General features: G+C 44.0%; 2 protein-coding genes across 2 annotated transcripts in view; one reads left to right on the top strand and one right to left on the bottom strand.

Moving 5' to 3' along the window:
• The window catches only part of LOC127504736 (NACHT, LRR and PYD domains-containing protein 12-like), a 595,457-nt gene that overhangs the window by 394,968 nt on the left and 187,989 nt on the right, over positions 1-12,500 (top strand). Inside the window, exons 89-90 of the mRNA XM_051879684.1 lie at positions 1-67; positions 6,863-7,036. The exon at positions 1-67 is cut by the window's left edge and continues 143 nt beyond it. Coding sequence (XP_051735644.1) covers positions 1-67; positions 6,863-7,036 — 241 coding nt within the window. The remainder of the gene's footprint in view (positions 68-6,862; positions 7,037-12,500) is intronic.
• Positions 944-5,711, bottom strand: LOC127505036 (uncharacterized). The gene is made up of 2 exons (XM_051880291.1): positions 4,451-5,711; positions 944-1,284 (listed from the first exon to the last, which is right to left on the bottom strand). The coding sequence occupies exon 1, from the start codon at positions 5,390-5,392 to the stop codon at positions 4,454-4,456; it is 939 nt and encodes a 312-aa protein (XP_051736251.1). The 5' UTR covers positions 5,393-5,711; the 3' UTR covers positions 944-1,284; positions 4,451-4,453.

The raw sequence follows: 12,500 nt of genomic DNA, 5'->3' as shown, positions 1-12,500 counted from the left end.
TGAACCCACAATTCAAGCTGGAGAAACTAGAGTTATCATCACCACCACTACCACCAATGTTATTGAAGTTAGTATCATTACACTTTATTTACCATTTATTTTAAGTCAACAGGACACAAGTCACATCATCTGTAGCGCTGCATCTCCATCTGAAGAAAGATTCAGAAATGTATTAGTTAACAGGTTTGTATGTGTATCAGTAGAAAGAGCATTAAACCTTGAAGCATTTTAAACTTTGTGGCTATAAAATGTTTCAAATGCTGAAATCTGACAAATCTTTGCTATAAAACAAGACAGAAGTAAAAACAGACTAAAAGCAGATTGTCAGGAATGGCTGGTTGTAATGAAGCTCATGATGGAGAATACAATAACACTGTCAGGGTTTTAGTGGCAGTAATGATGCGCACGACGAAGGAGATCCTCAGGAAGACTTTTAATATCACTCAAAACACAAAACAGGAGAATATATAACCACTTTAACACATATGAACAGAGTTAATGCAGGACAGGGACCAAACACAAACTGAAGGCTGAAATACTGATCAGAACAAAGGAAGAAACAAGCTAGACACACCTGAACCGAACACTATAATCAAATAAGGTACTGTGGAGACAAACGGGTGGAGAACGAGGAGGACTGAACTATTAACAACCTAGAAGATATACAAAGAAACTCAGACATGAAAGGAACAGAAAGAGAATCAAAAAACAAACTCAAAACGTGACAAACATTGTCTTTAATCACAAATCTAACATGTAGGAGAAATAAAGCACAACCACTTCAACATAAACGACAGAAAAAAGAAAAGAACTAAGGGTTTAAGGCCCCGTTTACACTAGTACGTTTTTGTTTTAAAACGATCCTCGTCTACACCGGCGTTTATACAGCGTTTCAGAAACGATCTCCGTCTACACTATTCAATTCAATTAAATTCACATTTATTTGTATAGCGCTTTTCACGATACATATCGTTTCAAAGCAGCTTTACAGAGAAAGCATGTCAACATTACAATTTGGAGACTGCAGTTAGCTAATAATGTAATAATTTAGGCGATTAACATACAATCACTGTTAGCAATGTAATTGGAGGTAGAAGCAAAGAGCTCCTGGAAAAATGAATTACATATTAACAATAATTTGGATTTATAGAATGTGAATGTGCGTGTTGATCCAGATGTTGCATCTTCTGAAGTCATCGCAGGAGTTGGCGCCGTCTCTTCCAAAGTTTTAGTCATCTGAGGTCTTCTTAAGAGGCTGGATCCAAACTGAAACTGATGTACTCTCTAGTCACCTCGGGACGGGCGTCCCGAGGTAAAACAGAAAAGCAAATGGAGAATAATTAGCATAGCTGCTGTTCATAACATTAAGCAAAGATAGTCATGTGCAATTGATCTGATATGAGATGGATTATGTGAATGCTTGGCTGAAGAGATGTGTCTTTAATCTAGATTTAAACTGGGTGAGCGAGTCTGAGCCCCGAACATTATCAGGAAGGCTATTCCAGAGTTTAGGAGCCAAATGTGAAAACGCTCTCCCTCCTTTAGAGGACTTAGCTATCCTAGGTACAACCAGAAGTCCAGAGTTTTGTGATCTTAAAGAGCGTGAAGGATTGTAGGGCGATAAAAGGTCGGTTAAGTACACAGGAGCTAAACCACTTAGAGCCTTATAGGTCATTAGCAGTACTTTATAATCGATACGGAACTTAATAGGTAACCAGTGAAGAGATGATAAAATTGGTGTTATATGATCATATTTTCTTGACCTGGTAAGAACTCTAGCAGCTGCATTTTGTACCAATTGTAGCTTGTTTATTGAGGAAGCAGGACAACCAGCTAGTAATGCATTACAGTAATCTAGTCTAGACGTCATGAAAGCATGAACTAACTTTTCTGCATCTGAAACAGATAACATATTCCGTATCTTAGCAGTGTTTCTGAGGTGGAAGAAGGCTGTTTTTGTAACATATGAAATATGATTTTCAAAGGACAAGTTGCTGTCTAATATAACACCCAGGTCTTTAACTGTCGAGGATGGAGTAACAGTACATCCTTCTAAATGCAAATTGTAGTCTGAGAGATTCTGTGTACAGGTTTTTGGCCCAATAAGTAATACTTCAGTCTTATCTGAATTTAATAGAAGAAAATTACTAGTCATCCAATGTTTTACTTCTTTAACACACTCTGTCAGATTGGATAATTTAGAGTTTTCATCTGGTTGTGTTGAAATATATAATTGAGTATCATCGGCATAGCAGTGGAAACTAATTCCATGTCTTCTTATAATATTACCAAGTGGCAGCATGTATATTGAAAATAGCAGAGGGCCTAACACAGATCCTTGAGGCACTCCATAATTTACTAATGTTATCTTAGATTTTTCCCCGTTTAAATAAACAAAATTGTGACGGTCTGATAGATACGACCTAAACCACCGTAATGCCTGTCCCTGGATACCAATGTAATTCTGTAGTCGATCTAGGAGTATTTTATGATCTATAGTGTCGAACGCAGCACTGAGATCAAGTAACACTAGTATTGAGATACAGCCTTGGTCAGAAGCTAGAAGTAAGTCATTTGTAATTTTAACGAGCGCAGTTTCTGTGCTATGATGAGACCTGAATCCTGACTGAAATTTTTCATAGATAGCATTTTTTTGCAGGAAGGAGCACAATTGGACCGAAACCACTTTTTCTAATATTTTCGATATAAATGGAAGATTTGAAATGGGTCTGTAATTTGCCAAAACATTTGGATCTAATTGTGGTTTCTTAATTAGAGGCTTAATAACTGCTAACTTGAACGGTCTTGGAACGTGACCTAGAGATAAAGACGAGTTAATAATATTGAGAAGAGGCTCTTCTGCTACAGGTAACAATTCTTTCAGTAGTTTAGTGGGTATTGGATCTAATAAACATGTTGTTGGTTTAGACGCTGTGATAAGTTTATTTAGCTCTTCCTGTCCTATAGTTGTAAAGCACTGCAACTGTTCTTGAGGGACGATAATTGAGGCTGAATCATAAAACTCTGTCAAGGGTTGTACATTTACAACCGTATTTCTGATGCTTTCGATTTTTTCATTAAAGAAATTCGTAAAGTCATCGCTACTAAACTGTAATGAAATGTTTTGTTCTGGTGATGTCTGTTTTTGTGTTAATCTAGCCACTGTACTAAATAAGAACCTTGGATTGTTTTGGTTATTTTCTATGAGTTTGCGGAGATGCTCGGCCCTGGCTGCTTTTAGAGTCTTTCTATAACGGGACGAGCTGTCTTTCCACGCGATTCTAAAGACCTCTAAACGAGTTTGTCTCCATTTGCGTTCTAGATTACGAGTTTCTCTTTTGATAGCGTGAGTAATATTGTTGTACCATGGTACAGTATTTTTCTCTCTAACCTTTTTTAATCTCATCGGTGCAACAGTATCTAATGTACTAGTGAAAGTGGTGCACATACTGCTAGTAATTTTCTCAAGATCATTTGTGTGTTTGGGTACAATGAGCAGGTGAGACAGATCAGGCAGTTTATTTGTGAATTTATCTTTAGTTGTCGGAAGAATTGTTCTACCTAGTCGATATCGTGGCGCAATTTGACAAATATCCGCAGTATGCAGTACGCATGTTACAAGGTAATGATCAGTGATATCATCACTTTGCGGTAGAATTTCTATATCAGTAGGATTGATTCCATGTGATATAATTAAATCTAGTGTATGATTAAGACGGTGAGTGGGTCCAGTGACGTTTTGTTTGACCCCAAACGAGTTTAGTAAATCTGTAAACGCAGCCCCTAACGCATCATTTGTATTATCTACATGAATGTTAAAATCTCCAACAATCAGCGCTTTATCAACGTTGACCAATAGGTCTGAGAGAAAGTCTGCAAACTCTTTTAGGAAATCAACATAAGGCCCTGGAGGTCTATAAACAGTAGCCAAAGCAAGAGATAGTAGCGACTTTTTATTTATATCTGAGAGTGTAACGTCTAGCACGTGAATTTCAAATGAGTTAAACCTGTAGTTTGTTTTCTGGGTAACGTTAAGAATCTCTCTATAGATTGTTGCAACACCACCGCCACGGCCAACCGGACGGCATTTATTTTTATAACAGTAGCCAGGTGGACAAGACTCATTAAGACCGAAATAATCATTTGGTTTAAGCCATGTTTCAGTAAGGCAAATTACATCAAGACTATTATCTGTGATCATTTCATTTATAATAACCGCCTTAGGTGTCAGCGATCTAATGTTTAGTAGCCCTAGCTTTAGAAATTGTTTTTGTTCGGTAATTTTGCGAATTTCTGGTTTGATCACGATCAGATTTTTTCTAGATCCTTTATTTTTATAGTTGAACCTCACTATTCGGGGAATAGACACAGTTTCTATAGACTGTATTACACTCACATTTCTATCAATTAAGTGGGTAGAACACAGACTGTGATTTGAGGTTTGACTTACTAGTCATACGGTGCGAAGTGTCTTGGTGATGTTCTCCGACAGAAGATCAGCTCCGATTTTGCTGGGGTGCAGGCCATCAGCACGGAAGAGCCTAGGTCGCTCCCAGAAAAGATTCCAATTATTTATAAAGAGCAGCTTCTGTTCAGTACACCAAGACATTAACCATTCATTTAAAGCAAATAATCTACTGAACCTTTCATGTCCACGTCGGTACGTCGGAAGCGGTCCGGACACGATGATCCTCGTCGCGGGCGATGTGGCTCGTACCGTCTCGATCAGGCTCCTGAAGTCCTGCTTCAGCACCTCCGTCTGCCGCAGCCTGGTGTCGTTCACCCCCACGTGCAGAACAACAGCTCCGATGCTCTCAGCGCCATTCAGGATCGCGGGAACCTGCGCAGAGACATCGAGGACACGAGCACCAGGAAAACAGTGACTGCGCACCTTACCTTTGGTTGTGGTAGCGTGGACGTGACGGACGATGGAGTCTCCGATGACCACGGCGCCTCGTTCTGCTTCGCGAAGAGGGGAGAAGCGGTTCCTCGTCGAGACCTCGAAGACCGGGGGCGGCGAAGGGGGAGAGGTCCTGGTCCGAGGCCTGGCTCGCGCCTTCCGTTGCTGAAGAACCCAAGGTCCCTGGTGTGACGGCGCCGGAGTGAACGAGGGCTGGGATGAACGCGTTCTGGGTTCTCGGGCCCTGTGCAGAGAAGTACACGGCGTAGAGGAAGCAGGAATATTAATATCGCGCTGCAAACTTACCGAGGATTGGTGAGCGTCAGCACGGGATGTTTCCAGCGCTGTTCGCCGCTCCCGTAGCTCGGCCTGTTTCTCCAGAAGGGTCCGGATCTGTCGTTCCACGGCCTCCAGCTCCAACTGCACCGCATGCAGCTCGAACGTGTCCTCACCTGCACTCAAAGATAGAGACACATTCGGTACGCCCGCCATTAGTATTGATGAACAATAATATTGTGAGTGAGAAGAGTACAAACGCTAGTGTGACCACGCCGCTATTGCTAACGGGCTAAAGCTAGTAGCGAATGTTCGAGAAGTCGGATAAAACTAGCGATATCAAGGCAATCCGAGTGTTTTTTATATAAAATAGTGTCGGGGATGTGTTCCCCCGCCGTAAAAGAGAGAATGGTAGGTTATAAATTTGATTTTAAGAAAAAAACAAGCAATTAGGAATCAACTCGACGGAGCTCTAACTCAAACAGCGCGGCAGCAACAAACAAGAAGTGACGATATGTGGCTTGGAATTAGCCCGCTCACATATCTCACATATCTGTACACTACACGACCGAAAATACATGTCACATGACCGTTCATGCACACTGGGCATGTGTGTTCAAGTGTAAACAGTTTCCTCTTGTGCATGTCAGTAGCTGCAGTATTAAACAATGCAGTTTAACTGATCAATGGCTGCTAAAAATGACAACAAAACCAGCAAAGATTGCAGTTCAGTCTCCATGTTATTGTTCACACAGTCGTCGAGGACACACAGAGTGGACGTGGGCAGCCACACCATCGTTCTCAGAAGTCTCTGTTTTGGTCCGTTTACACTGAAACACAACCCCAGTGTTTTCAAAAATGTCAATTTTCGAGGGTCAGAAACACTGGAGTAGTGTAAACCACAGGCGTAACCGTAGCAAAAGTTATGCGTTTTAAAATGAAAAGGCACTAGTGTAAACGGGGCCTTAATCAGGGTGTCCAATCCTGCTCCTGGAGGGTCCTGTAGAGTTCAGCTCAACCCCAATTAAACACACCTGAACCAGATAATCAAGCTCTTACTAGAAACTTCTAGATAGGTGTGTTGAGGAGAGTTGAAGCTGAACTCTGCAGGACAGAGTTTGGACCCCTGGATTAAACACACAGAGTAATTAAAGTGAAACAGAACAGCTGCAGGAACTAATTAACCAAGAACACTAACTAGGGAACACACACAGACAGCAACACCATGATAATAAAACACAACAAAACTGTGACACAAATAGATTATTCTGAAATCTTACATTTATACTGGACTAATGGTACTTTTCACTGAATCTTCTTTTATTAAGCAAAATGTGTGTTTAGAGATTGTAAATTATAATCTAAAATGAATTAATAATTGATTCATTAGATTTTCTTTCATTAAAAAGGTGAAAATAGACCATAGTTCATTTTTCTATTGTTTCTATATTGATCCTATATATTAATCTAGAGTGATAAATTCACTTATTTGTGGAGTGAGGACGGATCCAGACTCGGATTGTAACTAGTGTCCTCAAACGCTCCTGTCTTGGTTTGTTCGTTTATATCATGAAGTTTCCATGTTTTTGCTGGTTTATTAGTGACTGTATGACATTTATTCATGATTCATTTAACTCACACATGAACTGAACATGGATTTGAGTCATTTTCTCTTTCTGTCTTCAGTCTGTATAGATGCAGTATTACAGAGAAACAGTGTGTCATCCTGACTTCAGCTCTGAAATCAAACCCGTCACACCTGAGAGAGCTGAACCTGAACTGGAATAATCTAGGAGACTCTGGAGTGAAAAACCTCAGTGATCTACTGATGAACCCACAATTCAAGCTGGAGAAACTAGAGTTAGTATCATTATACTGTACAGCAGTTACAGTGAGATTGAAGTTTCATCCGCATTGACCCAGGATCGCTCCTCCGGGCCGTACCCCTCCCAGTCGGCTAAGTATTGTAGTCTCCTACCCCGGCGCCTGGAGTCGAGCAGCTCTCGTACTTGATAGGCTTCCTCGCCTTCAATCATCAAGGGTGGGGGGGAGCGGACCTCGGCTCCCTCAGGCTCCCCTCTCGGACCCCCGGAGGGTTTCAGCAGCGAAACATGAAAAGTGGGAGAGACACGGTAATTAGCAGGCAAGTCTAAACGAAATGATACTGGGGTGATTTGTTTGATAATTTGAAAAGGCCCTACAAACCTGGGACTGAGTTTTCTGCATGGAAGTCTTAGCCGGAGGTCTCTGGTGGACAGCCAAACCCATTGTCCCACGGCGTACTGGGGATTGGGACGTCGGTGACGATTGGCCTGAATCTCCTGCCCTCTTACGGCGCGTTGTAGGTGATGGTGAGCTTGGTCCCAGGTTTCTTCGCTTCTTTGCATCCATTCAGTAACAGACGGTAGATTGGATGGTTCCCCAGACCAAGGAAATAATGGAGGTTGGAAGCCCAAGATGCACTGAAAGGGCGTGACACCAGTGGCAGGTTTCTGTAGGGAGTTTTGGGCGTACTCCGCCCAGAGCAGATAACGGCTCCAGTCAGTCTGGTTGCGCTGGCAGTAGGTGCGTAAGAATCGTGTTAATTCTTGGTTCATGCGCTCTGTTTGGCCATTGGATTCTGGATGGTACCCTGAAGTGAGGCTGACGTTGATATTGAGACTCTTGAAGAAGGATGACCAGACTCGAGATGTAAACTGCGGGCCCCTGTCTGATACAATGTCCTCGGGTAGTCCATAGAAACGGAACACATAATTGCATAGAAGCTCAGCTGTTTCGAATGCTGTGGGTAGCTTGGCCAGTGGTATGAGTCTGCATGCTTTTGAGAAACGGTCGATGACTGTGAGTATGGTGGTGTGGCCCTGGGATTCTGGGAGATCCGTGACAAAATCAATGGCTATGTGAGACCAGGGACGTTGAGGAATGGGTAATGGTTGTAACAGTCCAGCTGGCGCTTGATGTGAAGCCTTGGTGGTTTGACAGGGTGTACAGTTAGTGATGAAGCGGGTAGTGTCGGATAACATGGAGTCCCACCAGAACTGATTTTGTAGCAGATGGAGAGTGGCTGTAACACCCGGATGACCAGAGCTTGGGAAGTCGTGCACGTGATGAAGTAGTCTGTCCCGAAGCTGTGCTGGGACGTAGGTGCGGTCCGGCGGGCATGTTGGAGGAGGAGCGGTCTGTTCGTTGGCATGTGTGATCTCTGTGATAATGTCCCATTGAACTGGAGCCAGCAGTAAATTGTCAGGGATTATGTTCTCTGCGATTTCTGTCCGTTCCACCTCCTCATGCTGCCGTGACAGCGCGTCTGCCTTGGTGTTCTTAGAGCCTGGTCTATAAGTTACAGAGAACTGGAAGCGTGTGAAGAACAAGGCCCATCTAGCTTGCCGTGGATTTAGACGCTTGGCGGAACGCAGGTATTCCAGGTTTTTATGGTCTGTGAGAATGGTGAACGGATGTTTTGCTCCCTCCAGCCAGTGACGCCACTCCTCCAGTGCTGCCTTCATAGCCAGTAATTCCCGATTGCCCACATCGTAATTACGTTCAGCCGCCGACATTTTCCTGGAATAAAAAGCACACGGGTACATCTTCTCTGGGTTACCTTGGCGCTGAGAAAGAACGGCCCCTATGCCCGTGCTGGAGGCGTCCACTTCTACAATGAAGGGAAGTTCAGGGTCTGGGTGACGGAGAATGGGTGCTGACGTGAAACGCTCCTTTAGCTCTTGGAAAGCCTGTATTGCCTCAGAGGACCAGATGAGACGTGAGGACTGCCGCTTGGTCATGGACGTTAACGGGGCTGCAACGCCGCTGAAGTTCCGTATGTAGAAGTTGGCAAACCCCAGGAACCGTTGTAACTCCTTCAGGGTGCGTGGTTGTGGCCAATCCTGTACCGCCCTCACCTTACTGTCATCCATGGCCACGCCCTCACGGCTGATAATGTAACCCAGAAAGGTTGTGGAGGTTTGGTGAAATTCGCATTTCTCTGCTTTTGCATAAAGTTTGTGTTGTATCAGTCTTTGGAGTACCGCCCGTACGTGCTGAACATGTTCCTTGAGAGAGTTGGAGTAGATGAGGATGTCATCTATGTAGACTATGACCCAGCAATTAAGCATGTCACGGAAGACGTCGTTAATAAAGGACTGGAAGACAGAGGGACTGTTGGCTAGCCCGAACGGCATGACGAGGGTCTCGTAGTGACCAGTGGTGGTGGAAAAAGCGGTCTTCCATTCGTCCCCTTCTCTTATGCGGATCAGGTTGTACGCACAGCGAAGGTCCAACTTGGTAAAGTATGTGGCCTGCCTGAGTTGTTCGAGGGCTGGAGGAACTAGAGGTAAGGGGTACCGGAACTTGATGGTGATGTCATTGAGTCCACGGTAGTCGATACAAGGTCTTAAACCGCCATCCTTTTTCTTGACGAAGAAGAATCCTGAGGCTGCCGGTGATGTGGACGGGCGGATAAATCCTTTGGCTAGTTCCTCCTCGATGTAGGCTTTCATGGCTGCTGACTCGGGTTGTGACAGGGGAAAGATCCTGCCCTTGGGAGGTGTGGTTCCAGGCAACAGGTCGATGGCACAGTCCCCGGAGCGATGAGGAGGAAGTTCGGTGGACTTGTTCTTACTGAAGGCCACAGCCAGATCGGAGTACTCTTCGGGTATGTTTAATTTCTCGGTGTCAGAATCGTGGAGAACAGCGGCTTGAACTGGCAGGGGAGTGATTTGTTTCAAGCAGTTTGCATGGCAGTTAGCGTCCCATTGTACAATCTGGCCCTCCTTCCAGGAAATGTGTGGGTTATGGGTTCTGAGCCACGGCAGACCAAGGATCACGGGGTTGTTGGGTGAGTGGATAACGTAGAAGCGAATGAGCTCATGGTGAAGGGCCCCTACTTGCAAAGCGAGTTCGTCTGTGATATGGATCACTTTGCCTCCGCCGATGGGCTTCCCATCTAGCGCCTCCACTGTCAACAGGGAATTACAGTCAGTTAGTGAGATGTTATGATTTTTGATGAAAGCATCAGACATGAAGTTCCCGGCGGCTCCAGAATCCAGCAAGGCGTGAGTGGATAGACGTTGGCCATTTACGGTAATCTGAATGGGAATTTTAAAGCAGTTGGAGTGTTGTGCAGAACTCACCGCGTTGTGATTGGAAGACTGAGGTCGTACGGGGCAGTTAATCTTGATATGGCCGGCCTGGCCGCAGTAGAGACACAGATGTAGATGTCGTCTCCTTTCTCTCTCTTCGGGAAGTAGCGGAGTGTAGCCGAGTTGCATGGGTTCCAAAGCGGGTCCGGCTGAGGCGGATAGCCGAACGGGTCGTCGGGTGCGTAGCAGATTGTCAATGTGAATGGCCAGTTCGATGAAAGCGTTGAGCGAGCTTCCCTCATCCCGGCACGCGAGTTCAGCTTGTAATTCCAGTGATAGACCCCTTCGGAAAAGCAGTTTTAATGTGTCCTCAACCCAGTTCGTCTGAGCGGCAAGAGTGCGAAAGTTGAGCGCGTACTCAGCTGCTGTTTGTTTACCTTGGCTGAGATACAGTAGCTGATCGCCGACGCTCTTGCCTCCTTCGGGATGTTCGAAGACCTCTTTAAAGCTTCGCAAGAAGTCCTGGAAGGTGGGGAACGCAGGGCTGTCATCTCTCCACACCGCGGTGGCCCAATCCAGTGCTTTGCCAGTGAGCAGGGAACACACAAACGATCTCCGACTGGATTCGGTGGGATACAGAGACGGTTGTTGGTTGATGAACAGGGAGCATTGGAGAAGGAACCCCTTACATCTGGCGGGACTGCCGTCGAACTTTTCTGGGAGCGCTAGGCGAGGGTTGACCGCAGGGGAGGCCGCGAAGCCTGGATTGGCGGGAACAACGGGCGGCGGTGTGGCGATTTCAGCAGGGCTAAAGTGGAGGCCTTGGAGCGTTTTCACCAGTTCTTCGGTAAGAGAAGTTAAGCGGTTAAGCTGATGTTGATGCACCGCTAGCTGGTTGGCCTGGGCAGTTAGTTCTGACGAAATCTGCATGAGGGCTGCTGGATCGCTGTTCGGCGAAGTCTTCTGTAATGATGGGTCGACAGAATGTGGATCCATTTGCAGCTAGTTTATTAAAAGTACTTACAGAGTAGACAGGGCAAAGGCAGAGGCATAAACAGTAACAGGCAATGGTCGAGGCAGGCGGCAGACAGACAGAATCAGGGTACAGGCAAGGATCAGGGCAGGCAGCAAACAATCACAGTCCAGGAAACAGGCAAAGATCAGGGTAGGCAGCAAAGGGTCGTAGGGAATAAACAGTCCAATCGGTAACAGATAAACAGTCCACAGAAAAACGCTCAGAAATGATCACCTCGGCAAATCAAGACTTCGCAATGTGTGTGTGTGTGAGTGTGTCTTATATAGTGTGAGTGTGATGTGGTGCAGGTGTGTGTGCAATCAGTCCCAGGAGTGAGGGCCCATGGGAAACGTAGTCCGAATGAGAACTGATCAGTATTCCGGTGATGGCTCCCTCCGGTGGTCCGGAGGAAGGGCCGAAGGAGCCATATTCGTGACAGATGTACTGTAGGGATGGGCATCTTTCAAAAATATTGCATTCGAATATTTGGGCTCATAAAAATCAAATATTTGTTTATTTAAATGACGTTTAACGAGAAAGACGTTTTTTATTTTTTTTTATTCATCAAGATTTTGTTATCGTTTATTTATTTATTTATTTATTTTTTATTTTTATTAATATTAAACATTTGCTTACAAAGTACAAAAGTGCAAAAAGAGCCGGAGGTTCAGGGACGGCCAAACATTACATCACATTGAAAATTAGAGGAAAATAAATAAATAATATAAATAAATAAATGAGGAAATATCAATTAAATAGATCATATAAACATAACAATCCTCCCCACAAAACAAAATAATCTTAAATAAAAAAAAGTGAGCATACATTCAAAGTTTTACTGGCCTTTTTGTTCAGGAAGATAAGGATTTAATATAGATCTTAACATCTTCTTGAACGTGAGAAGAATGGGAGGTCACTTTCATAGTTTTACATTTGTGGATAAAGTATTTTGCAAGCAAAAAAAAATAAATCCAAACAAGACATCCTTGAAATAAAGCTCAAAGTCTTTATATATATAGTCTACAATGAACTGGCAAATGTCTTGCCAAAGTTTTCTTGTATGATCACAATACCAGAAAAGATGCAAGAGAGTTTCTGGTTGTGAATCACAGAAAGTACAGTTCACATCTATACTTAATTTCAATTTAGACACAATGAAGGTTTTTACAGGATAGTACCGATGAATAAGCTTAAAAGAAATCTCTTTGACCTTATTTACCAGAAGATACTT

Source organism: Ctenopharyngodon idella, chromosome 2, assembly GCF_019924925.1.
Source record: "Ctenopharyngodon idella isolate HZGC_01 chromosome 2, HZGC01, whole genome shotgun sequence".
In the NCBI taxonomy this organism is placed as follows: domain Eukaryota; kingdom Metazoa; phylum Chordata; class Actinopteri; order Cypriniformes; family Xenocyprididae; genus Ctenopharyngodon; species Ctenopharyngodon idella.
This window is presented reverse-complemented; position numbering and strand designations above follow the sequence as displayed.